Here is a 27,203-nt window from a genome sequence, read left to right on the forward strand (position 1 = left end):
AGATGAAGAACATCTCAGCTCTTGAGGAGCTCACAGGTGTGGAGGTGACCATAGTGTAGTCCCCTTCTGAGCAGTCAGCTCAGTTGTAACTATGGAATTGTGCTATACCACTGCGGTCTGTCTTCCACCCTATCCTGGAAGGGCTCAGTGGACAAGGACCCCCATACACCTTGCTCCATGCTGTGTCCTCAGCACCAGTATGAGACTTGGCACACATATGTGGACTGGATGCATGAATGAGCACATATAGGGTGTAGTGGGATGGGGACCAGCAAGGGTCTGTGGTTGCAGAAAGGAGGAGCAGAGCCTCCTCCTCACATGGAAGGAGAGGAACGTTCTCCTATCCCTTGGCAGCCTGCTTTGAGTCTCACTTGGCCAACGATGCAGCAACTTGGGAACCATGGGAGGTTGGTGACTTCCCCTTCCTCAGGAGGCTGGGTAGCTCGCTGCAGCCCTTCTATATTTCAGCTTCTGCCTGGGCCTCTGTCCTTGGAGTTAAAAATAGCCAAGGATGGGAGTGCAAGGACATGCTGTCCTTCTCTGCCACGGAGCGGGATTCTGCTATTGCGTCTCAAAGGGGGCTGTGGGCCCGCAGGTTTGAGAAGCCAGCGACTTAAAGAATGATCCCTTCCTGCCCCCTCGAGGACAAGCACAGACTTCTCTTTCCCCAGTCTGGGATGACTCTAAATGAGCCATGGAGTGTTGCAGCTGGGGGGACTCCAGGGAGTAGACTGATAACCTGGCAGGAAGCCCATCACCTCCAGGCCTGGGACCTTGGCAGACATCACCAATCAATTAAGGCCTCTCTTTCTTGGGCACATGGCAGGCATCACCAATCAATCACAGCACCCTTTTCTGCCAAGTCCAGACACAGTCTAAGAGTTCTTAACACAGAGGATTTTAGACAACAGCTATCAGAGTTAGCAAAAAAAGAGAAAACCAATTTATCATTGTCATCTAATCCAGTCCCCTCTTGGTGGGAAAAGTGATTGCACAGAGAGGTTAGAAACCTGTCTGATGTCACACAGAAAGTCTGTAGTAGAGCTAGGACCAGACCCAGGAGTCCTAACTCTGCTGGGGCTTTTTTGTTCTCTGTCCTCTACTGTATCTTTTTTTTTTTTTTTTTTTTTTACGAGAACTAAAGTGTGTCTATCTGAAAAGAAAGGTTTTTCACTGGACTGCAAACCTCAAAATTTTTATGGAGCTTACTGTGTATATATGTGTTAACAGGTACTTTTATAAGGAAAGAAAATAATTATTGTCAGCTTCTCAAGAGGCTCCTTGCACAATCAAGAAAGGTGAAGAGGGCCGCCTGGGTGGTTCAGTGGTTGAGCGTCTGCCCTTGGCTCAGGTCATGATCCTGGGGTCCTGGAACTGAGTCCAACATCGGGCTCCTTGCAGGGAGCCTGCTTCTCCCTCTCCCTATATCTCTGCCTCTCTCTCCGTGTCATTTATTAATAAATAAATAAAATTGTAAAAAAAAAGAAAAGAAAAGAAAAAATGTGAAGAAATCTAAAAAGTGAATGGAATGGGCTAAAGTGCTATTCAAAGTGTGGACCACAGACCAGCAGCCTGGACCTCACCTGGGAGTTAGAAATGCAGAATTCCAGGCCCCACCCAGGAGCTACGGAATCCAGTCTGCATTTTAACCAGATCTCTGGATGATCCATTTGCACATTAAAGTTTGAGAAGCTCAGGGCTGGAATTTGGAAGCTCTGCCTTTGGTTTCCTGAAGTGTTTGGAGTGCCTGCTGAGGGCCAGGTTTGCAAGTCTATAAGGTAGACATGGTCTCTGCCTTCATTTGAGGGAGGGGAGAGAAACTGAGGCTTCTTGGCCAGGATGGGCCCACCTGTGCTCAGCAGCTCTGCTGGGCCACATCAAGGAAGACATTTGTTGAAACTGTTTGAAGATAAGAGGTGGCCCTTTTATCCAAGGAGTATGTGACTCCAGCATGCATTAAGCAGGTGTGGGGGGAAGTTCTTGCCTAGAAAGCCTTAGTCAGTTAGCTTCCCTCCTGCAGAGTAGTACAAAGGGGGCCTGGATGTTAAGCAACTGTGATATTTGGATATTTGGATGAGCTGAGTGAGAGCTTGAAGCCAGGTTTACCAGCAGCCTCTGGTGCTGAGAACAGCTCATCTAAGGTGAGTTTGTTCTGATGTGTGCTGGTGCTGGTGGTTCCAGCTGGTTCTAATTGGTCTGAGCTGGTCCTGGTTAATTCTTTGGAGTCTAGTAGGCTCTGAAGGAAGCTGACCACATGTATCCTGAGGAAGTTGCCAGTGGGGAGCTGGCGGCACAAACCGAAGGCTTACTCTGGTATGGTTAGGAGTAAGATTCCCCTCTCTCCCATGTGCTCACTGCATGTATTCATCTGCGTGCCTTTGTGAGGATATGAGTGTACGTGTGTGTTTTGAAGATGGCGTGTCTGAGGTCCAGAGTGCACAGCCCAGGCTTCACCTGGCCTTTGCCACAGGCTTCCTATGCTGGCCCCTTGCTCAGCTGGAGCCCTTTGCTGCCCCTGTCAGAGGCCAACGCTGACCTGAAGACGCCTGACCCATTTCCATGCTACTGGCTCTGTGGGGTGGGGGAGGGTGAGTGTAGAAGAGGGGATAAGAGCAGGGCCAGGGAAAGGAAATGGGTACATATAGAGAGTGAAAGCTATAACTACAGACCCTACAATTCACTCTTTAAAGTGTACAGCTCAGTGGTTGTTAGCACATCTAGTTATACAGGTATCATCACAACCGATTATAGAACATTTTCATTGCCCGGAAAGAAATCCTGTGCCCACTAGTACTCATTCTCCTGTCTCTCCTCACCCTCACCCCTAGAAACGACTAATCTTTCTATCTCTACAGATTTGCCTATTTTGGACATTTCATATAAATAGTCATAGAATATGTGATGTTTCATGTTTCATGTGACTTGTTTCATTTTGCATGTTTTCAAGGTTCATCTGTTTTGCAGCATTTATCAGTTCTCCATTCCTTATTGTAGCTGAATAATATTCCACAAAATGGATATAATACATTTTATTTAGCTCTTTATCAGTTAATGGACATTTGGGTTGTTTCCACTTTGTTTTTTTTAAGATTTTATTTATTTATTCATGAGAGACACACAGGGGCAGAGACATTGGCAGAGGGAGAAGCAGGATACCTGTGGGGAGCCTGATGTGGGACTCGATCCGAGGACCCTGGGGTCATGCCTGAGCCAAAGGCAGACGCTCAAACACTGAGCCACCCTGGTGCCCTGGGTTGTTTCCACTTTTAAACTATTATGAATAATGCTGCTGTGAACATTTGACTCTTTGTGTGGTCAGGGCAGGTTTGTTTTGCATTTTGCCCCTCAACTGACTTGCTGTGGGACCTTGGGCAAACTGCTTCAGTTCTCAGAGCCTTGGTTTTCTGAGAGTTTCTGAGAATTGGGGACGCTGGTATCCATTTCAGAATATTGTTGAGAATAGTGCCTATAATTTACCAAGTGCCTTTATCTTACCGTGGCAGTCACTGTACATATTATGTCATTGAGGTCAGCCCCGCAAGGGGCACAAGAGGATTTATTTCACAATTAATGTGAATCCGCACTAAAATAGACTAACACACTGCCTTGTTCTAACAGATCATTTGTTGGCTTGATGGGTTCTCTTTGCAATGTGTGTGCAGGGGAGAGAGCTTTGACCTTTTCACATTATTAGGGGACCTATTTCTTATCTATCCTTTTGTATATTCTTCAAAATGTTTAAATATACATAGAAAAAAGCTCAGTGGCTGGAAGAGCTGTCTTTTAGTTTCATCACTTCTATTTTCCTCTGCCATGAGATTATCATGTCTCGGATAGGGCTGTTCCTTCATCCGGATTGCAGAAGCATTCATGGGATAGAGCCACAGCTAACTCAGAAGGATGTTTCATGTGAGCAAACACTAAACCTTTAATCTATGAGCCACTGAGATTTGGGGATCATTTGTTACTGTAGCATAATCCAGTGATAGCAGATCAATATTACAAGAATGAGAAATGGGTTCTATTATTTCCATTTTATGAGGGGACTGATGCTCAGAGAGGTTTAGTAACTTTCTTTAGTTTATTCAGAAAGTGGCAGAATGATGCTGTAAGTCCTGAAACCAGTTATTCTGGTTCCCAAGCCTGTGCTCTTAAGAAGATGGAAGTATGTGGGCTGTATTTGATTAACAGTGAGTAATCCAGTGTGGACAGAACACCTGGTATGTTCATGATGTCAGACTTGTAGTATAGGTTTGAGCAGATTCTGGAAGCCATGAATGCTGTGAATTTGAGAGTTCCTAGTGCCAGATGGGACTGTAGACTCTATCTTTTTGCCCACAACCCAGCTTCTTCCAGAGCTTGCTCAGCTTCTCCCCAGGGCTATTTAGAATGGCTTCCTGGGGAAAGGCAACCACTTGTGAAGACTGTAAATTGTCTTCCCTCCAATGATTGCTGAAATGCCTCTTCTCTAGAAAGTTCTCCAACTGTGGCAGGAGTAGAGTGAATGACTTTCCCCTGACTATCCCTGATAAGTATAGGATCCCTTCCTGCCCCAAAGACATTTACTCTGCATTCAGAGTTTCTCATCCTCAGTTTGCATTTTGGTTCTGCCTTTTTTGCATTTTCCCTACATATGTGTCAATATGGCTTTTGGTTATAAACTCCTAGAAGGTAGTACTTGCATCTACAATAAAATCTTGCTGTGATTTTATTTGCAACCACATGTAATTCAGTATTGAAATAGTTCTTCTTACAACTCAAGCACTGCCTCTACTTCCACTGCTGAATTAATTACTCCTCAGTTCCCATAGTACTATGTGTATATCTCAGTCCTTGAACTATTGTATGTTGTAATTATAACAGCTTGTGTTATAATTGCCCATTTACTTGTCTGTCTCCCCATAGACTGGGAGTTTCAACAATGTCTGTGTTTAATTCAGCTGTGTTATGAATCTCTAGCACAGACCCTGGCACTGAATAGGCACTTGGTAAGAGTTTGTTGAGTGAATGGCAATTACTTATCTGTTATCTCTCCCCTCAGCTTCCACCAACTGTAAGCTCCTTAAGGACAAGTCGTCTTCTAATCTCCAAGGCCAGGAAAAGCATGGGATAGGAAATGAGCTCAGTAAATGCATATTTCACTCGACAAATGAGAATAGTATTTCCTTCCAGGGGCAGAACTCTTTAGAGTTATGAAGCACATTCGTATATTTTACCCAGTTAATTCTCTCAAAATCTTTAGACTCTCCCTGTCTAGTGTTCTCAGATTCTTACTACATGCCCTTTGCTTTCCTTGCTCCCACCAATTTCATTCTGCATCTTTATGACCTCTCCCTCTCCCCCCTTCAAATCCTCTTGGAAAAAGTTCTGAGGAATTCACACACAGCTCTGTCCTCTCATCCCCCCAGTGTAAAGCAGCCTAAAGAACAGATTACACTGTCGTCTGCCCTGAACCAAGATCATTCTTCCACTTAACAGCTTTGCCGTCTTGGTCAGGTTCATTAACTTCCGGAGTCAACTTTCATTTCTGAAAATCGAGACAATAGCAGTTAAGGATTAAATAAGGTAACGTAAGTTGAGCTCTGGGAACTCAGTAAGTGGGAAGTCTTTATGTGGAAGGGGGGGATTTGAGATACCATTAAGCCAGTGGAAAGAAATTGTGGCTTAAAAGCAGACAGGGATGGGGTTTTTCTGAGGTCTCCCCTCCCTGTGAGCTGCCACCTCCGCCCCAGGCAAGCCAAAGCCTCTGCACTTGGGTCAGCACCACGGACAGTTCCCAGCACATCTCCTTCAGGTCCTGTTCAGTAATAGGTCTAAGAAGTCTTCAATTCCTAACCACAATTTTATTTTATATACCATCAGACTTCGACTGACTTGCCACTAGTTGTCATTCACACCTTAATTTCAAAGGTGTTGAAAAGTGTGTCTTAGGGGCATCTGGGTAGCTCAGTGGTTGGGCATCTCTGCCTTGGGCTCAGGTCATGATCCTGGGGTCCTGGGATCGAGTCTCACATCAAGCTCTCAATGGGGAGACTGCTCCTCCCTCTGCCTGTGTCTCTGCCTCATGAGAGAGAGGCAGAGACACAGGCAGAGGGAGGAGAAACAGGCCCGATGCAGGGAGCCTGATGTGGGACTCGATCCTGGGACTCCAGGATCATGCCCTGAGCCAAAGGCAGACGCTCAACCACTGAGCCACCCAGGCATCCCTAAATAAAATCTTTAAAAAATGTGTGTCCTAGAATCAGTGAAATGATGACAGTATATGAAAGATGGTATCAGTGAGCCATTGGCCAATGACCCTTGAAGAGGTTAATTTTAATAGCCAGCATTAATTGAATGCTTACTGAGTTCCAGGCCTTTTTCACCCCTTCCTCTTCTGTCTTGGGTGCTGTCTGCCCTTTATACATTTACTTAACAAATATTACATTTGGGGAATATAAATGTGAGCCAGATACACAGTTCATCATCAGTTTTCCCACCATCCTTCTTCCCAAAATATTTTAGTTCTGAGCCTCATTTCTTCAGAACATTGCTTCCTGCTGAAAGATAATGTTTTAACTTTTCTAGTCCACATCATACTTCCTTTTAAAAGGCATTTAAAATGTATGTCTGTAATGACCCAGCAATTTCACTCCCAGGTTTGTGCCTAGAAAAAAACTACACAAATTGTCAACAAAAGGCACATATGAGAATGGCTTTCAGAGAGCTTTTTGTAGTATCTGCAAGCTAGAAACTACCCAAATGTTCATCAGCAATAGAGTGTTGATATGTAAGACAATAAAGTTATGAGAAAGAATGAACTGCATTAAAACAATCAATGTGAGTGAAACTTGCAAACATAATGTTGAATTAAAAAAAGTGACACTGGAGAACATATAGTAGATGATTCTGTGTATATAAAAATACAAAAGAGGCAAAACCAACCTGTGGTGTTAGAAGTCAGGATGATGCTACTCTTGGAGAAATAATCATTGCTTATGAGGGACTTCTGGGGTATTGGTAATGTTCTGTTTCTTGAGCTGGTTGCTGGTTCCATAGATGAATGCACTTTGTGATATTTATCAAGTTATACACTTACATCATGTAATTGTATACTTTTCTCTGTGTATGTGCATAAAATACTTCAACAAAGAGGTTTCTTAAAAAAATATTTATTTTAGAAGAGGGGCAGAAGGAGAGGGAGAGAGAGTCTTAAGCAGATTCTGTGCTGAGCACAGAGCTCAATGGGGGACTTGACCTCACGACCCCAAGATCATAACCTGAGTTGAAACCAAGAGTCAAACGCTTAAGTGACTGCACCACCCAGGTGCCCCAAACAGTTGTTTTTTAAAAGCATCTTTCTCCAGAAGAAAAAGGGAGGGTAAGAATTTTATATGCAGGATGATTGGCAAGGCATTTTAGGGTAGTTGGTCACATGGGATGTTTGGAATTACCTGAATTATTCAGTGTGAATGGAATGGAGAGCATATTGGAGAGAGGGAAAAAATAGGCTGAGAATGTAGATTGGGACTAGATCCGAAAGGCAATGTGTGTTAAGGTCTTTGGAATTTATTCTGCAAGCACTGAGGTATATGATTGGAGGTTTTTAATCAAAGAGATGACATATTCAGGATTGCATTTTAGAAAGTTCATGCAGGCCACAACGTGGGGAATGGGCAGAAGAGAATGCTCTGGTGCTGGGACACAAGTTGGAGTGGAGGCTGACCACCTGACCAAGCATTCGAGGCACCTGGGGATCTTCTAAAATGACAGATTCACAGACCCCACCCTAGTCCTGCTGAACCAGAATTCCCAGGAGAGGGGACAGACAAATCTGGGTTTTAACTAAGTTCTCGATGTATTCCAAACTATCGAACCAACACTGGCCTCTGGGTGGGTGTTCAGAAGCCTCTAATTTGAGTCCCTAGAAGGACGTATGGAGACACAGTTTGCTTAATTAACAAATACTTATATGTCATTTAATAAAAAGCAGTTATGTGCCAGACCCTGTTCTAAGTGTTTTTTTATTACCAAATATTAACTCATTTAATTCTCATAAAAATGTTATGAGGTACTTATTTTCTCCATTATTTTCTGTTACTTTGTCCATTTCCCTGAAGAGGAGGAAACCAAGATACAGAGGTTAAATGACTTGCCCAAGATAACATTACTAATAAAATGACTGGGGGCAGCTCTACAACTCCGGCTATCAGGTGACATTGTCCATGGTTTTAGTAACTAGGCTTTGCTGCTTCCAGAAACCATGGCAAATGGCTGTCTGTTTATGGTGGAAAGGGGCTGAGAGGTTGGCAATGAAGAGACCTGAATTCTAATTTTAACATAGTCATCAACTCACGACCCTCTGTAGACTTCAGTTGCCCCTCTACACAGGAAGGCATTAGTCTGGATGACCTCTAAGTTCCCTCCAAATGGAATCTTCTCTGATTTGAATGGAAGGCAGATTTTGACAGCTCTAGAGAGAAGAGGGGAAGGTAAAGGGCCCTCAATTAGGGTATATGCTTCCTTGGCCTGTTTTTGGAGACACAGCCAGAGGCAGCATCAGGGCTAAGGAAGTCTGAATGCCTGCATGTCATTTCAGCCTTGATTTTCAGATGAGGCGTGGGCAAGGGAGATGTATGAGGCTGAAGTCACTTGGAATAGCTAGGCCAGGAAGAGGTTGACTGTGGAGGAAGAAGAGCAGCTGCTTCCAGGGTATTTATCTCAGGGGAATAAGAAGGACAGTGCTAGTGGGCAGGAGAAGCAGTGCGTCCCAGCAGCCATGATATTTCTCTGATCCTGGTTTAAAATAACAGACTGACCCAGAGCTCTTATGTCCAGGGAACTTCACAAACTGTGATATGGACCTGTAGTGGGCCATTCACAGAGACAAGATTACTCTGGTTAGCAATGCAGTGAGGGGTTTTAGAGCCTGGGGACCTGGAGTAGGTCACATAACCTCTCTCAGCTTTGGGCTCCTCATCTGGAAAACAACGCTGTAAAGACCCATCTTCAATAAAATGTCAAAGTGGAGAATAGTTGTATTTTCTCCTTCCTCTGCTTCCCATCACCACATTCTTGGAATCGCTAATGGTTAAGAGTATAGGATCTGTTTCACACAGATTTAAAACCTAGCTCTGTCTTGTGTGGTATAACCTTGGATGAGTTGCTGAACTATTCTGAGCCTGGTTCCTTTTTGTAAAATTAGGATAATGACACTTGACTCTCAGAGTTATGGTTAAATTATATCTCTAGTGCCTGGCACAGGGTAAGGGCTAAGAATAATGCTATCTATCTACCCTAATAATTGATCATTATGATCATTTTTTTTATGCTGTTCCTTAGGAATGCTTGCTCCTGGGAGAAGGTACATTAAACACACTCACATTCAGGTATAAACAACTGACTGAAACTTACCTGTTTTCTTTATTGAAGAATTTGCCTTTTTCTTGGGGGCACATCCTAAATATAAAGCCAATTCAATTAATTACTCCTCATGGAGATGGGCAGTGTTTGGTGCTGTCCTAGGTGCTGAAGGGGTGTAGGGGAAGAACAAGCTTACATTGTAGACACAGGTACCAACTAGGTTGACTGAGGACTGTGTTTTGAGGTGCAGTGGAGTAGATACCTAGGAGAGGTGAAGATGAAGTGGCCCTGGGACTCAGGGAGCCTGATCGGGGAAGTCTTTGTGGAAGAGCTGGCATTTGAGTTCTGTGGTAGAGCTTCATGAGTTCAGTTTAGTGGTTTATTAAAAACATGGTTATTGGAGTCAGAAAGACCTGGATTTGAATTCTGGCTCTGCCATTAGTAGGTGTGTATCCTTGGGAAAGTTCTTTAACCTTCCTAATTCTTATTTCCCTCTGTAAAATGGGGCAGTAACTCTTTAGCTTGCAGTTTATTGTGACAATTAAATGATATGATGCCAACTTAGAACACTAGGCATGACATCTGACCCAGTGGTAATAATATTAATAAAAGCCATCTTTATCAAGTACTTGCTGTATGCCACCACCTACCTAGGACATCCTGGAGATTAAGTGTTTGTATCATTATATTACCTTATTGTTATAGTTAATCTTCAGAACAGCCCTAAGAGTTTGGTGAGTGCTGAATAAATTATAGGTGTTATTTAAAGCTTAGCTCTGGAGGATGGTTAGAATTTTGATATAGAAGGTGAAAAAGGAAAGGAAGTAAAGGAGAGAAAACCAAGGTGAGTAGTTACTGAGGATGTACCTAGAGTAAGGTGCCCAGCTGGGCTGGAGTGTGGAGACTGTGGGGGAGACCCGTAGCAGTTGGGTTGGGAATCACATAATGGAGTCTTGCTTGCCTGGATGCAAAGATTAAACCTAATTTGGCAGACAACAGGGAGCCATTCTGCCATTCTAAAGCTTTAAATAAGATCATGGCATGATTGGAGTGATTTATTTATAAATTTATATTTCACCTTCATTTACATTATAGAATTCATACATTTAAGTATTAAAAATTGAAAAGTCATAGAAGCATACAAAAGAGAAATAAAACATTCCCAATGTGCTGGTTGGAGTGTAAATTGCTACAACTACTTTGGCAGGTCATTTGGCAGTTGAACAAATACTTGCCCTATAACCCAGAAGTTGTTCCTCGGTGTATTTCTGAGACACGTGTGGGAATCTCCCGTAAAGGCCAAGAACCGAAGTAATCACAGCAACATTATTCCTAATAGCCCCATACTGGAAAAACAAAACAAAACTAAGCAGTGCAATGGACAAATAGATTGTGGTATATTCATACAGTGGAATACTATGTAGCAGTAATGATAAGCAGTCTACAACTATACACAACAAGAGTGGATCCAAGAGAATCAACATAACAGTGAGCAGAAGAAGCCAGCTGCCCCCCACCCACCCCAGAAAGGCCATTATGTTTATAAAGTTCAGAAACAGGCAAAACTAATATCTGGTATTAGAGATCAGGGTAGTGGCTACCCTTGGGGAGTGAGAGACCGTAAGACAGCAGAGTGAGCTCTGGGGGGGGCCTGACAATGCTCTGTTTCTTCATCTGGGTGCTGGTTATATAGGTATGTTTGCTTTCTGAAAATTCATCAAGCTGTACACTTTGGGTTCATGCACTTTTCTGTCTAGATCTTACATTATTTAGATTTTAAAGTCACAGAAACACATCCTTCATACCCCTCTTCTGACAGTCCTTCTCCCTACAGTTCTTACCCATTAACAGTTTGGTTCAGATCCTCCCAGATTTCCTCCCAAATATATATAAGCTATCTATAGCTTTACAAAAATGGTATTATGATTTACATAGTGTCCTGCAACGTACTTCGTTAACAATATGTCGAGGCAGTCTTTCTGTGTCATTGTATATGTAGATCTAGATGATTCTTTTTTTTAAAAAAAGTTTTATTTTTAAGCTCTATACCCAGTGTAGGGCTTGAACTCACAACCCTGAGATCAAGAGCTGCATGCTTTACTGACTGAACCAGCCAAGCTCCCCTAGATGATTCTTTTTAATTGTTGCACAGTATTTCATTGTGGGGTTGTGTCATTTAGTAAACTGGTCCCCTTTGATGGATAGTTAATTCCAGCATTTCAATGATGTAAATGATACATGGGAAACCTCTTCATGCATGTCTTTGTGTACTTTTGTGACTATTTGTGTAGAATGAATTGGTAGGAGTGGAATATTTTTGTCTGAAGTGGTAATTTAAGATAGTTAATCTGTTAATGACTTGTTGGGTGGGTGGGTTGGAAGCAGGGAGACCAGTTAGGAGGCTGTTGATGTAGTTTAGACTTGAGGTAATCAGGGCAGTTGGCTATGTAAGTGGACAAGAAAGGGGAGTGATAAAAGCTATGACAGGCAAAGACCTTATAAGACCTGCAATTTGGGGGCACCTAGGTGACTCAGTTGGTTAAGCATCTGCCTTCGGTTCAGGTCGTGATTCTGAGGTCCTGGGATTGATCTCCACTTCTGGCACCCTGCTCAGTGGGGAATCTGCTTCTCCCTCTCCCCCTGCCCCTTCCTCCCCCACTCATGTTCCCCTTCTCTCTAAAATAAATAAGTAAATTATTAAAAAAAAAACCCGCCATTTGATGAGACAGGGGAAAGTCAGAGAGGTCCTGAGGGGGTTCTGAGCCTGCATGGCTGAGTTGACTGGGGGTAGTAGGACCAGGGATGGGTTTAGTTTTGGCCAGACTGCATTCAAGGATTCTGCTCATCACCTAGGTAGTGATGCTCAGAATGCAGTTGGAGATATTGCTCTGGCCAGAGTTAAGGGCTCCAGGTTGGGGGTGGGATTCATTTGCTCCATGTTGGTGGGTGGACTGAATGGTAAGGGCCTCATGTATAGGGATGGAGGCAATGGTCAGAGGGACTGGAGGAAATTCATAAAATTTACTGTCACGGAAGCCAAAAGAGAGATCTGAAGTGACTGTTGTTCAAAGAATGAAGTAATCAGTAGCCTACGTTAGTCTCCCTCCCACTGGCCCTGCAATGGGTACTGTCATTACATCTTGTACTTGGTCATCAAAGTACTTAATACACTTGTGATTAATCAATGTGATCATCTGTTCAGTGCCAACCTCCCCCTCTGAACTGTGTGCTCCGTGGAGGCAGGGACCATGCCACTCCCATACTCTTCTATCTCCAGCATCAGGCGCAGTGTTTGGCACACAGTGGTGTTGGTACCAAAATTGTTGTTGCTGTCTCCTGGCAGGACTCCAGCTGTTCATATTCCACGCCACCTCCTCTACTCTGTGCAGAGTTTGGTCATCCAAACTCCCACTTATTTGTACATTACAGTAGCCAGCTGCATTTGGTGCCCAAAGCTTGTAGGACTTAAACTCCAAGCCTGTCCACTGGGGCATTGTGATAACGGTGGACAGTGTAGCTTCTCCTTTGCTCCCCTTAACCATCCCTTTGGAAAGCATGCCCTTCCCCAAGTCTGAATTCATTATGCAGCAGCTCTTTCTAGCACCACATTCATGAAGGGAATGGTGTTCCCATTGTGATGCTGGAGCCCTCCTTGCAAATATTTTGAACTTTGACTTCCTTACAGTGCCAGTCAAGACAGGTGTCTTAAGTTAGATTTCTCCAACAAGTACCCCAAGATGAGATTCACGTGCAGGTGACGGAAGCATCCCCACAGGAGAGAGGGGGAAGCAGGAAGCACGCAGGAATGTGGGGTCAGGCACATCCCACAGAGCACAGCTTCAGCCAGTTCCACGGGATTCCTCTGGACCAGTGTCATGCCTCAGAGTTGTTCTGTCCTGAGGCAAAGGACCTGATTGAAGGTTCCTTCTCGGGTTCCATTTAGGCTTTGATTAAGGGGACCACGGGTCATAAACTCACAGGCACTTATGCCTTTGCCCGTGTGGGAGCATCATAGGCTTAGTAGCCCAAAGGAAGCCTGAGAAACAAATGAAAAGTTGGCAGGTGGTGGTTGTCAGAAGCCAGTGTGGAGGGGCCTCACGGGAGCAGGAAGAGGGGAGATCTGTGAGAGATGGGTGGAGTGTCTGCATTGTCTGCTACAGCGGGTCAAGGGGGTCTGTTTCTGGGACCCAATGGACCCAAAGCAGAGGCTGAAGTTCCTTTCTGTCTTCCATCCACCTGTGCTTTATCAGTGGAAACCAGCACTTAGAAGCACATTCCACAGCTCCACGAAGGCTTCCCACTGAACAATAAGGAACTCAGCAAATGTTCATTGAGTGAGTGGAAGCACCATATTTCAGGAGCTGGGGACTGAGACAAGGCCCTTGTGCTTGGTCATGAGCAGTCCTGGGAGACTGGTTTGGTAAGCTGTGTGAATGGAATGGAAGGCACAGTGCAAGAAATGAGTGTGTGGTTGTCTCTGCTCCCTGAAGAAGTTTGTTGGTTGAAGGGGGTGGTAGAAGAAGCAAAGCCATGAGCAGACTTGCAGGAGGAGTAGAAAGAACAAGAAAATGGAGAGGTGGCAGATTCAAGACCCAGAGAGGACAAATGGTAGGAGGAGTTCCTGGTGAGGGTGGGAGGAAATGGGATGAGGAGAACAAGTGGCGGATCAGCCTTGGCCAGGAGAAGGGTTACCCCTTCCTTCCAGAGAGGAGGGGAGGGTTGAGGGGCATGTTGAAAGATCTGAGAGGAAGGTGTAATTTGGAAGAAAGAGCAAGTCAAAGAAACACATCTTTCAGCCAAGTGGGAGAAAGGTCATTGGTTGGGGTGATGGAGTGAGGAGTGTGAAAGCATTGGCACAGACACTTTGGGGACCTTGACTGAGTCGGTAAGAGATGGCCAATGGGGGATCAGTTGGCTGAGTTTAGGTTGTGGACCTTGTTGATGTGGTTGGGTACCAGATTGGGGACTCCCATGGTGGGGAAGGTGGCATGCTGGGGAAATGCAAGATAGTTGGTGTGAGCAAATTTGGGAAGGGTTGGGAGGTCTTACTCTGCAGTCATTGTGGCTACTTCTGTTTGGCACCTGCTATGTGCCAGGCTCTGTGGCTAATGTCCAGCAACTCCATGGGGTAGGTGCTACCTGCCTTGCCCAAGGTCTGGCAGCTAGTTGTGCAGAGCTTAAGCTCTGTGCCTGTCCCAGCTGATTGCAGAACCAGCCTGATCTGAAGCCCATATAGGGCACTTGGATGTGAACTGCTTTGGTGCTGCAGAATGCCAGACAGATGTGAAGCACACTTTTCCAAACCTCTTCCTTAGCCCCTGTGGGGACTGAGTTGTGTCATACTTTGATTCTCTCTCTTCCAGGAGAAATGTGTCAGACCTTGGTGGGTGGAGACAAACAAGTGTGAGTCTCTAGAACAGGGCTCGGTGGGGAGGTAGAAACCCCAGGCAGGTGTCTGCAGCCTGCCTGAAGGGTGCCAGGCTGTGGGTTTATATCTTGGGCATATATGTGCACAGTGTGTGTGTGTATGTGTGAGTTGGGGGATATCTCATTGTGCTTGTGAGTCTGTGCTTCTGAGTGAGCATGTGTGTATTTCTGAATCTTACTCTGTCTGAGCACCTGCCATACACAGAAAAACATAGAAATGGTTGGGTGTGTTGCACATACAGCCTAGGGGAAGAACAAATTGTGGAAAGAAAGGAAGCACAGACAGGGACACATGTGTTCCCCTGTGTGTTCAGAAATACCCAGGTGACACACACACACGGAGAAATGCACAGTGTCAGTTTCTCTGTGTGATTTCTTGAGTGGGTTGGCGTATACTTCTTATGAATATGCGTCTGTGTGTATGACTGGCACGTACCCATTTAGCCTCAGAAAGACAGAATGATAGGTATCTGGAGACTCATAGAAATGCATAAATATAAACACTCAGACATGCATTAAGGCATTCTGTGTCGTTGCATGTATAATCCTGTGTGTTTATATGTTACTGTGTGTTTTTCTGTGGTGGACATCCGTGTGCCTGAATAATGCAGATACATGTGGGAGACAAACGTAGGCATACTGAGAAACACAGTGTCTCTTTGTGTGTGTGTGCGTGTGTGTGTGTGTGTGTGCGTGCCTTTTAAAGTCAGAGAGGGAAGGAGGAGGGAGGCCAGGAGGAGGCCAGTGGGAGGCATCCTGGTCTTACTCTGTCTGCTGGCACACAGACCCAGGTTCCCCTACCTTTTGCCAAAGAAGGATGGTAGGATTTGGGTGGCACTGCTTTGCTCCAGGGAGTTGGTCAGCAAGCACTGAGGAAGCCCCTGAGGTATATGAGTTCGTCTCAGTCTGTCTAGAGACATGGAGAAGATTTCCCTGAAGATTTACCCCCACCTCTAGCAAACCCACAGTCCCTACAGGGTGGCAGGCAATGAAAAGCTTACCCTGATCACCGAGCTGTGATCAATTCCTGGTGCCGTCATTCCCCCTTGCTTTTTGGCTCTAGTGGTGTGGACAACTGACTTAATCTCTGTGTCTCTATGTCCTTGATGCTAAAGTGGAAGAGCAGACCCATCTACCATGGGTGGTTGAGGGTTAAGATGACTCTCAAGGCAGACATCCCTTCATCCATCAGTTATTAATTGAGCAACTACTGTGGCTGGACCCTCCTCTCAGCCCTGGGGATTCAGCTGGCAGCAAAGCAAAGTACCATGCACTGATAGAGTTCGTCTTCCATGGGGAGGAAGCTGGCCAAGAAACCAACAATGAACAACATGTCTGGGATGGTGCTGGGAAGAAAGCCAAAGCAGGGTGATGGGACAGAGAGGGGTGGGGTGTGGTAGGGGCAGGGAGTGGTCAAGGAAGGTCTTGAATAAGATGATGTTTGGTCATGGAGTGAAAGCAAAGGAGTGAGCTACTGGTGGAGGAGAGGGTGTTTCAGAGTGCCCTAGCAAGGGCAGAGGACCATACATTACAAGCCTGTTGTTCTCCCATTTTACCATTGAGGAAATGGAGGCACAAAGAGGCTGAGCAATTTGCCCAAAGTCTCATAGCCACGGAGAAAGAAATCCAGATTTGAACCTGGTTCAAACCAAACAGTCTGGTTTCAGAGCCAGTGGTCTAAATCGGCAGTCCCCAATTAGGGGTGACTTTTGTTCCCCACTAGGGGATATTTGGCAATGTCTGGAGACGTTTTTGGTTGCCACACTGGACTGGAAGGTGCTACCAGCATCTAGTAGGTAGAGACCAGGGATACTGATACACCTCCTGCAATGCACAGGACACCCCTGACAACTCAGCAAGGTCCCATCTAAATTGCCAGTGCTGCTGAGAAAACCTGGTCCAAATTCATGCAGAGCACACAACAGAGAATGACACATAGTAAGTCCTCAATGAATAGTAGCTGGAGAGGAGGAGAAATGATCTGTAGAAAGTTTCAAGGGAAAGATGAGTTCAAGGGGGAGAGAAAGTACTTAGAAATGAATCCAACAGTTAGCAGGACTCATGGGGTACTGCCTATTGGGTGGGTATTAAAGGCAGGGCTGCCCCAGGGAGTGGGGTACTGGTGAGGCAGGTGGAAGGATGAGTTTGGTGGCCTGGAGTTGGGGGCCGACACTGGGCAATCACCAGCCACCATAACACTAACCAGATGACTTGTTCTTTGTCCCTTCCCACCCTGTATCTCTTTCTCCCCATCTCTCTTGGCCTCTCTGCCCAGAAGGGGACAGCCGGAGGCTGAAGGGGGCCATCCAGAGGAGCACGGAGACCGGCCTGGCGGTGGAGATGCCCAGCCGGACGCTGCGCCAGGCCAGCCACGAGTCCATTGAGGACAGCATGAATAGCTACGGCTCCGAGGGCAAGTGAGTGTGGGGCCCCGCCCACTGCCAGCCCTCCTGGCTTTGCAGGCCCTGTGGTGTAGGGTGGGAGAGGCAGGGCAACACCCTCCAGGAGCCCTGGCTCAGCCTCCGGTTGGTGGGGCATTGGCTCTGCGCTCCTGGTAGTTCAGAAGGGAGGTGATAAAGCAAGGAAGCTCCAAAGGTGTGGTGGAGAGGGTGGCTGAGTGATCCCGGGCACGTGCCTTCTGTAAAACTGAGTGATAATAGCAACCTCAGAGGAGTTGGATGGGTTAATATTTAGAGCATAGGACAGTGTTGGCACATGAGTGTCGCATGTCAGTGCTGCAAAATAAAGAAGGGGGTTGAAAGGGGCTTTATCACGGTGTTACTGTTTACTTTCTTAATTTCTTAAATCATGATTGGTTTTTAAAAATATATATTAATGCTTGATAAAGAGTCTTATGTATGTCAAGCCATGAACTATTAGGTATGATGGCCTCCTCACCAGTGTCCTCTCTCCCCTGACAGTACATCAGAATCACCACGCACTAGATCCCAATACAGATTGCAGGGCTCTGTGCCCTGAATCAGAGTCTCGGGGAGTGGAGCTCAGGAACTCCATTTTCTAAAGGCTCCCTGAGGATAGACTACTCTAGGCTGGGGGTTCTCGTCTTTGCTGAATTATGGACCATTTTGAGAACTTTGGGCAAGTTTTGGGCCTGCCTTCCACTAAAAAATACATGTGCATACATCCCTAACACACACACACACACACACACACAGTCACTCATTCTCACACACACACATAGTTGTACATACTCTTTTCATAATTGTAGAGGGTTCCTAGATTCCCCTAGAGCCCATCCATGGATCCCTAGCAAAGAAACTTTGCTCCCAAGTGATTTTCTTATTGTACAGATGACCCAGGGAGCTCAGAGAGGTTGAGGAGCTGGTCCTGGATCACACAGCACATTAACAGGTCTGGAACTCAGGAATCCTGACTCTCGGTGGAGGCTCATTCCATGGCAACATTTTGTTCCCTTGTCTTAGCCATCTTCAGCCAGGGGATTCTCATCACCCTCATGAGGACACTGGAGCTTGGGGAGGTTAAAGCTGTGCTATCCAGTACAGTGGACACTAGGCATGTGGCTATTTAAATGTAGGTTAATTTAAATGGAATAAAATGAAATACTCTGTTTTTCTATCATGCTGGCCATATTTCAAGTGCTCAGCAACATGTGTCCAGTGGCAACTGTTTGGGAGAGTGCAGAGACAGACCATCTCTGCCCTCGCAGACAGTTCCATTGGACAGCGCTGGCTCAGTGGCTTGTCCGAGGGCAGACACCAGCCAGGCCACTGTGGGGCCAGGGCTGGGGCTCGGCTACCACCTTCTCTTTGCCCGTTTCTGGCGCTACCTCCTGGCTGGGGGTTCCTGCTGGCTGGAAGCCTTCCCACCCCCAGCCCCTCCTAAACTGGGCATCTCCGGCCTCTGTGAATGGCCTTGCCTTGGCAGAGGCTGCCGTTCCACCCACCTCCTAGGGAGGCTTTCCGGAGGGCGAGAAGAGGAGGAGGATAGGCAGAAGGGAGAGGAAGAGGAGGAGGAGGAAGGGAACAAGTGTTTTCTTTAACCTGAGAAACTTGGCAAGGCAGCAACACTTGGAGGAAGATATTCTAGGCATCAGGGTAGCAGTGGGTCTCTGCCGAGTTCCAGAGGGCCTGGAGGCTTGGGCACTGACCCCCAGGTGGCCTTGGGTACATCTCTTGGCCTCTCAAGCTTTGGGAGGCTGGTAAACATCTTGTCTCTTGGTCTCACAGGCAGCTCAGGGGGAGGGCAGTGTGGTGCAGTGAGCAAGAGTAGGGCGTCAAACCCAGAGTCCCAGTTTACAGAAGGCTCAGAGAAGCCACGTGACTTGTACAAGGAGAGAGAGCAGCATAGGAGGGTGTGATGAAGGAGAAATGAGCTGATGCCTGCACATGACAGGTGCTTGGGAGGTGGCTCTTGTCGTTTGCTGCGATGTGCTTTGAGGGACCAGAGAATCTGATTATGTTAGAGAGATTCCAAACAAGGACTCTGGAGTCAGACAAGCCTGGTTTGTGGCTCATTTCTGCTTCTTAGTAGCTGTGTGACTTTGGGGAAGTTACTTTACCTCTGTGAGCCCAGTTTCTTCATCTCTGGAAAGGGGACAAGAATAGTACCTACAGACTACTCTTAAAGTTACATGAATTAAAATATGTACAAGCGCTTAGAATAGTGACTGGCACATAGCATGCACTATTATTCTATTATTATTGGCCGTGATTATTGTTATTTGTTGTTGATTCAGCCCCTGTTTGTTGGGTATTTTGCTTCTCGTAGCCACTTGCATCTTAATGGATACAAGGAGCCACCCCAGCTGCAGTCGTGTCTGTAGAGTACTTAGCACAGAGCAAGCATGGGATTGATGTTGGCTGTGACATTTATGATTATCAAAAGGTTTGGTATGGAGATCTCTTGAGCCCAATCGAGGAAGGATCAGGTGGGTTGGAGGGTGCTGGTTCCAGCAGAGGGGAGAGTCTTGCCCTCTGGAGAGGTTCTGAGTCTTGGTGAAGCCCAGCCAGGTTCTATCACCCTACCTAACACCTGGGCAAGGAAGGGGCATAGAAAGGACAGAGGGGACATGGAGTTGTGGTTGTTCTGGAGGTATTTTGGGTACTGGTGGGACCCAGATGCCAGGCTCTGAAATAGGAGGGGGTGTGACTGTCCTCCCCTTGGGATCCTGCCAGCCCAGCTGAGGCTTACGAGGAGCCAGTGTGCTTGAGCAGCCCCCGCGAGCCTGCAGCCCCTGGCACTGCTGGATCTGCCTGTCCGTGCCCTGGATCATTAAGCATGTGTCTTCCTGCGAGTGGGCACAGGGCTTTTTTATTTCAGCAGACATGATCGAGTACCCACAGTGTGCTAGACAATTGGGCTGGGCACCTGGGAGACCCTGCCTTGCACTGACCAAGCAACTAGCAGTGAGGTGAGAGCTGCACAGGACAGGCATAGAGGACTTTGAAAACGCTGCATCCTAACCAGGTCTCTGGGCTGGGGAAGGGGTACGTAGGGGTGGGGCCATTCTGTCACTGAAGATCCTTGGGTTCTAGGGTTCGTGATATCAGCCAACAGTGATGTCAGCCCTCGCTGTTTAGAGTGTGGCCCACGGTGCAGCAGCAGCAGCAGCATCCCCTGGGAGCCTGTTAGAAATGCATCATCTCAGGCTCTACCTCAGACCCACTGAATCCGAAGCTGAAGATTTACAAGATCTCCAGGTGGTTCATGTGCACGTTAAGGTTGAGAAGCTCTGGCTTAGTGGTAATAACATTCTAGACCTAATCCTTACAGAGCACGTGTGGGCACTCTGTGAAGTACTTTTACATATATTAGCCTATTTAATCCTCACAACAACCTGATGACACTGAGGCTGTTCATGTCCCCATTTTACGGACCAGGAAACAGAAGCTAAAAGAGGTTAATTAAAAAAAAAAAGTTAATTAACTTGCCCAAGGTCATTCAGCCAGTTAGTGGCTTCAAATGCCAGGCTTCAGATCTGGGCCTTGGAGTCCACCCTTAACCTTTTTTACACTTGACTCTTTCCCTCATTTAATGGTTGGATCCATCAAGAGATCTGGAGGTGGATGCTTCCAGGGTGGTTTGGTGGCTCAGTGAGCCCCTTCCTTTTCCTTCCCTAGATCTCAGCACCTCAGACTGATCCTGGTATATCTCCTGTGGCCAGGAAAGGGCTCTCCTCTCCTGAGCCCCTTTCTGCCTGGTTGAAAATTGGAGTTCTCTGTGTTAAGGATGGAAGGGAACAGCTGTGGGTTTGGCAGAGCCAAGCTCCCCACCTACCCTCCAGCAGGCCCATCTCTCCTATGGAAAGGGGCAGGGGGTCAAGCTCCCTGAGAAAGACCATGAGAATAGTGCCTCCCCAGACACCCCTTGGATCCTGAGATACTCGCTGGTGACTGCTTTAGTCTGGGTTCCTCAGAACCAGACCTGAGAAGTGGATTTGAGTGCAAGCCATTCACTTGGGAGATGATTCCAGAAAACCGTGGTGAAGGAGCATGGGAGAGAAGCAGAACAGAGCAGGCATCCAGGAACATGTGCTTTAAGAAGCTAGCTGCCACTGTAGGCAGGAGCTTGACTGATCCTGATGAGGACTCTGGGAGCCATCCCCCCTGCGGTAGGGGGAGCTGGAATATTCATACTTGACTCTCTGTCTCTTACTGGTTGGTGGCTGCTTTGCATTAACTTTCCTGCCCTCCCTGCAGCAAGCACAGTGAGTGTGAGTGAGGCCAGAGGAACACAGGAACTGGCAGTGAGAGGTCCAGGAGCGCTGCTGTGAGGGTTGGGGGGTAGAGGGGTTTGGGGACAAGCAAAGCCTGCTGAGCACACAGCTCACTGTCTCCTGGCTGCCCAAACCAGAACCTGGGGTTCTCCCAGGCGGCTTCCCCTCTCCATTTCCATATCCAGCCCCTCATTGGGCTCTTCCATTTTATTCCTATCTTTGACTCATCCATTTCTTTCCCTCCCACCCCCCTGGTGAGGCCACTCATCACTCTTGCTGGGATGCATGCAAGTCTTCCTTTTGGTCTAAACTCCATAGTCCGTAGCTTGGCATTTACTTCCGCTGATCCCTGCCACCCTCTCCCAGGCCCCGGCCATGTGTCCCCTGCTCCAGCGTCCCGAACCTCTTATGCTTCCCTCTGTCTCCCGGTCTTCGCTTCCTCTACCTGGCACTGCCTTTCCCACCTCTACTCCCTCTCCAGCCTCTGACTCATTCCTCCTCCAGATCTCAGCTCAGAACTGGCACATACGCTTCATCTCCTGTGCCAACTCCAGTTAATTGATAGTGGCTCCCTGGAATGCCATGTTGAGAAGGATTCTGGAGATTAGTCCAGCCTTGGCAGGAGTGTCGAGGTTGATTAGCAATGTCTGCCCTGGGTGTGGGCATAGGAGATAGAATGGCAAGGTCTGCCCTTCCTCTGGCGGTATTGGAGGCTTCCACAGCTGCTTCCCACTGCAGCGCCCTCTGCTGTCTTGTAATTGTCATGTGTATGTCCGTCTGTCCCCCTAGACACTGAGTTCAGTGCCTGTCCAGCATAAGACCTGGCCTACAGGTGATGTTTTGTGAATTTTGATGGATAGTGGGTTGGTGCAATGAGCAGAAGCACACCCACATTCCATTCCTTCTCGAACTTCCTCAACCTCCATCACATAGAATCGGGGCCCCAGCACCCTCTCAAAGTCCCAGGAGCTCTTGAAGCTGGCTCTCAGAGCCCCTCCTGCTCCTTCCCTCATTGTCCCTGATGTGTCTGGATCACCAACATAAGCTCCCTGGGCTCTCATTGTCCTGATGTGTCTGGATCACCCTCGTTGTCCCTCATTGTCCTGATGTGTCTGGATCACCAACATCAGCTCCCTGGGCATCTAGGTCACTGTGCCCACAAGCCCTGGAAAGCTGGTGTGTGGCCATGGCACCTGGGCTCACATCTTTGCCAAGGCTGTTTCCCTAGTCACCAAAGGCCCCGGACGCCTGGTGGGTGGTTGGAAGCCCTTTTCTCTTGCCCACCCCTGCTATATTATGGTCCTTGCCTGAAGGACAAACCAGGACTGGATGTGGCTGTGGGCTAGGAGACAGGGGGATTTGTTTTGTTCCGTTTTATAAGCACTAGTATTTATGGAACATTTGACTGTGCCAGATTCAGTTCTAAGAAGTTCATCTCATTTAGTACTTACAACAGCACTGAGGGGTATACTGTCGTTTATTCCTGCCTCACCAAAACGGAAACCCAGACTCTGAGAGGTGAGGCATGTGTCTCTGCAGCTAGCAAGTTGGGGGTGTTGGGGGGTTGGTCAGGATTCAAATCCACAATTCAAATTCAAATTCAAGTCCACCCAGAGCACTGATTGCAAACCCCAGTGCTCTGCTGTGGATGAGGGGAAGGTTTCCCCAGGGCATGGAGACTCAGCAGAGCAGGGTGGTTAAGCAGATACACCCTGGAGCCAGACTGCCACATTCTAGCAGAGGGATCCTGCTTGGGTTATGTACCATTTCTATGCCTTGGTTTCCCCTTCTGTTATTTATTTGATAAATGAAAAAGTAAATCAACTCTCTGGCTTCATGCCTGTGAGCCACACTCTGTGTGCTTGGGGGCAGGTTTGGAAATGTCTTGGTGCTTGAGAAGCCCGAGTTGGGATGGTGGATTCTGCATCTCCTGGCGTATAGTCAATTCTGTAACACCACTTGTTTTGAAAACATGAATTTGTCCTAACACAGTTAAAGTATTAGGGAAGAATTTGAGCACAATACAGATTTTGCCTTTGCTTGGGTTTGTTTCATCCATGAGAAACACTAGGGGAACGCAGAAAACTGCACCCACATGGGAATATGCCAAACACAACTCACCCCTCCAGCCGCTTCCTACTCCCGCGGTTCCTGTACCATGTCCCTTCAGCACCATCAGCACTGGATCTGGTCAGCTCTCTATCCCTTCTCAGACAGCCCTCCTCCACCACTCTGCAGCAGCTCATGAGCTGCAATCCTCCAGACACTTATTTCCACAAGCAAACTTTTAGTTGTCTCCTAGGTAAAGTACTGTATTTATTGTAGTATGTATGCATTTCTTAACCATTTAATGTGTATAAAGACTGTGCTACCATTTTTACTATATTCCTGTTGTGTGTGTGTGTGTGTGTGTGTGTGAGAGAGAGAGAGAGAGAGAGAGAAAGAGAGAGAGAGAGAGAGAGAGAGATACTGACATAGTGTTTGAACGTCGTGCCCCTAACCCAGAAGCTCTGTGATTTATTATGGAAGGATTTTGCACTGCAGAGTGATTTTTAGGAATCTCTATTTTGCATCATAGCAGAAGTGACTGTAGTGGAGGCTCCGCAGGTCTGTGGGACGGCAGATGGATGGGTGGAAACATGGGGGCGACAGTGAATGGGAGAACAGAGAACCCATAAAATACCAAAACCTTTCAGAGCCACATAACCCATAATCACCATGAGGGCTGTGCAGCCTTTTAATTTCAGATGTGGTTGAGACAGGTGATCCATCTGAAAAAAGAGAAGAGGCCATCCCTAAGTAACCCAGTTACTTCTTTAATGGTCAAAAGCACAGAAAAGCCACAGGCCAAACCAAGCTCAAAGGTTAATGATAAAAGACAAATGGGTTTCAGCTCCACAAACAAAACTAACAAGATTTGAAATGCAGGAAATCTTATTTTGCCATTAACACAAAATAAAAGGCCAGCGGCACACAGGTTGTAATCCCATTTCAGCCTTGGCTCTACCTGCATGGCTGGCATGTGTCCCCAGGAGGAACCAGCTGCTGCAGCCCGCCCCCCATCTGCTCCCCAGCCTCCTCCCCAGCCCTCTCCCCCATGGCGTGGGCTTGGTTCAGGGATCCAGATGCTGTACTTCCAAATAGGTCTGGAGTCAGAAGTGCCATGAAGAGGGAGAAGAGGCTCTTCCAGGCCAAACAGCAGGGGCCAGCACTGATTCATCCAGCATATAATGTGTGCTGGGTGCAGTGCTGAGCACCCTGCCTGCATTATCTTACTACGCTTTATCCCCATTTCATACATGAGAAAACAGCAGCTCAGAAGTTACAAAACTTACCCCAGGTTGCACAGCACTGGAATCCAAGGTCTGTCTTAGGCCAAAGTCCAGACTCAGCCACTGTATTTTCCCAGTTTGGGACCACCTGAAGGGTTTAACAGTGAACATTTATTGAGTTTCTGCTGCATACAAGTCATGGTCTAAGTAGTAGCATGTGTATGGTATTTAATTTAGCAGGCTCTTTCCCACCCCTTTGCGAATGGACCCTATAAGCAGAGATTTTTGAAAATTTTAAAACTGGTACAGCACAGGCGCCTGCCAATGGCATGGCTGCACACTGTCCAAGAGGTAGGTAAGTGTGCTCTTGTGTGCAAATGAGAAAATTTTAGTGCAGAGACAGCAGCAGCATGTCAGAGATCATACAGCAAGCAGGTGACCAGTGACTAGAACCAGCTTGACTTTGTGTCCCCTGCTTTTTGTTCTACTCCAGGGAGGATCCCCAAGGTGGAGTGGGATCTCTGATACAGTCAGTCCTCAGGCCAGCAGGAACTACCACTTTCTTCTTCCTTCCTCCAGGCCCATGGAGGATGTGATAACCCCGTTCAGGGTTTCTGGGGCGTCTGTCTGGATCCTTGGCAGCCAGCAAGGCACCCTGGGATGGGAAATCAGGCAGCCGCCCAGATATTATAAACAATTACCGCTAATTACCAGGCCTGCCAGTTCCCCATTGTCTGCTCACAATCCCACCAGGAACTGAGGAGCAGAGAATGATGATGTTGGAGGGAACTTTCAATTTCAAGCTGCAGAAAGCCTCACTCTGCCTGGGAGGCCGAGCCCTTTGGTGACTTGGAACCCAAGAGGTACCACCAGTTTGGGGCTTTCAGAGCCCAGACTCTCCTTGCAAAATGGAGCCTGGACCCCACAGATGGCCTCAAATGTAGAATGTCAAAGAGACAGGGCCATGGAGGAAGACCTGTGTTACCAGTCGTGGGAGAATCTAGGTCTTAGCTTTGGTGCTATTAACTAAGAGTCTTTGCAAGAAGAATTTCTGTCCCTAGATATTTAAGTTCTTTTCCCCATACTTTCTCTATGAGACTGTTGCATAATTGCTAAGATAATAGATTCAGAAGCCGGACTGCTGGAATTCAGTACTCCTCTGCCTCTGTCTTGGTTTGGCCCTCTCTCGGGTATGGCAGGAACATATGCTTCTCTTGGGCTTAGAAGGACACACAGAGCCTCAGAGACACAGGTTCACTTGACAAGACACCAGGCAGTCATTTCTGCAAAGCATCATGCTTTCTGAGCTCCACCCAGTAGGAAGGATGGGCACATGTCCCCTCTGCTTTCAGATTCTCCAGGCCTGCACGGGGATTCTTGTCAGCGCCACCAGCCCAGTGCAGGGACCTGGACCTTCCCTGAGGACTCTCCAGCATCCCCACCGTCCCCCCTTCCCCCCTTCCTGACTTCCACTGCTCTCTCAGGCTGAGGAGTCTTCATTTGGTTATCTGGGGACAGGGCAGCCTGGTTTTTGCACATATTCTTCTAAGTCTGTTTCTTCTTGGATTTGAAATTCAAAATCCAGGCATCTGACCGGCTTGCTCACTGCCTTCTACTGGGTTATCTCTTGTCGAGACTACTGCCTGAATGGAATAGGGTGGCAGGGATGGTAGGAAATCATGAAAAGGAAAAATATTCAGGCTACATACAATGTCAAATTATTATTCCACCATCAAGCCTGCTAATAACTTAAGTAGAAACAGGATCTACTGGCACACTGCACAGGTACCTCACAGGGTTGAGAGAGGAGCTTGCGGAGCCAAGACCAGGGAGCTAGTTTGGGGCTCTTGGTGAGGACCATACAAGGGTCTCAGTCCTCATGACTTTTGGTCTCTGGGATTCTCTTTTATTGTTTGCCAGAGAGATTTTTTGTTTGACCGAGCTTGAGTCAGTTCAGTTGTCTAATCTGTGGATCTGTGAGCTTGGGCTAGGGGTCAGGGGCACCATATTTAAGTAAAGCCAGTTGCCATAACTAGCCTCTTTAATCAATGACTGAATGAAAACATTCATTTCTTGTTCATGCCAATTTCAATGCAGATGTTTCTGGTCTTTGGGGTCAGCTCCTTTTTTTTTTTTTTTTCCCTGTGGCTTTGCCATCATTAGAGTGTTGTATGGGGTAAAGAGAGAAGATTGTATGTGAGGGCTTTTCTTTTTCCTAATTGTGGCAAAATACTGAGGATATCAACTTACCATCATAACAATTCTTTTTTAATTGGAGTAGAGTTGACACAGGATATTAGTTTCGAGTGTACAACATAGTGATGGGACAGCTCTGTCCATTGTGCCTTGCTCACTGCAAGCGTCAATACCATCTGTCCCCACACACAGTGCTATTACAATATCGATGACTGTATTCCTTCTGCTGTGCCTTTCATCCCTGTGACTTATTCATTCCATAACTGAAA

The 27,203-nt window shown here is 46.9% G+C and overlaps 1 protein-coding gene across 2 annotated transcripts in view; it reads left to right on the top strand.

The window, feature by feature from the left end:
* The window catches only part of RIMS4 (regulating synaptic membrane exocytosis 4), a 63,213-nt gene that overhangs the window by 23,040 nt on the left and 12,970 nt on the right, over nucleotides 1–27,203 (top strand). The window contains exon 2 of one of the 2 annotated variants that reach the window (XM_041733296.1): nucleotides 17,045–17,186. In XM_041733296.1, coding sequence (XP_041589230.1) covers nucleotides 17,045–17,186 — 142 coding nt within the window. The remainder of the gene's footprint in view (nucleotides 1–17,044; nucleotides 17,187–27,203) is intronic. The other variant, XM_041733297.1, reaches the window with a different exon arrangement.

Source organism: Vulpes lagopus, chromosome 18, assembly GCF_018345385.1.
Source record: "Vulpes lagopus strain Blue_001 chromosome 18, ASM1834538v1, whole genome shotgun sequence".
Lineage (NCBI taxonomy): Eukaryota > Metazoa > Chordata > Mammalia > Carnivora > Canidae > Vulpes > Vulpes lagopus.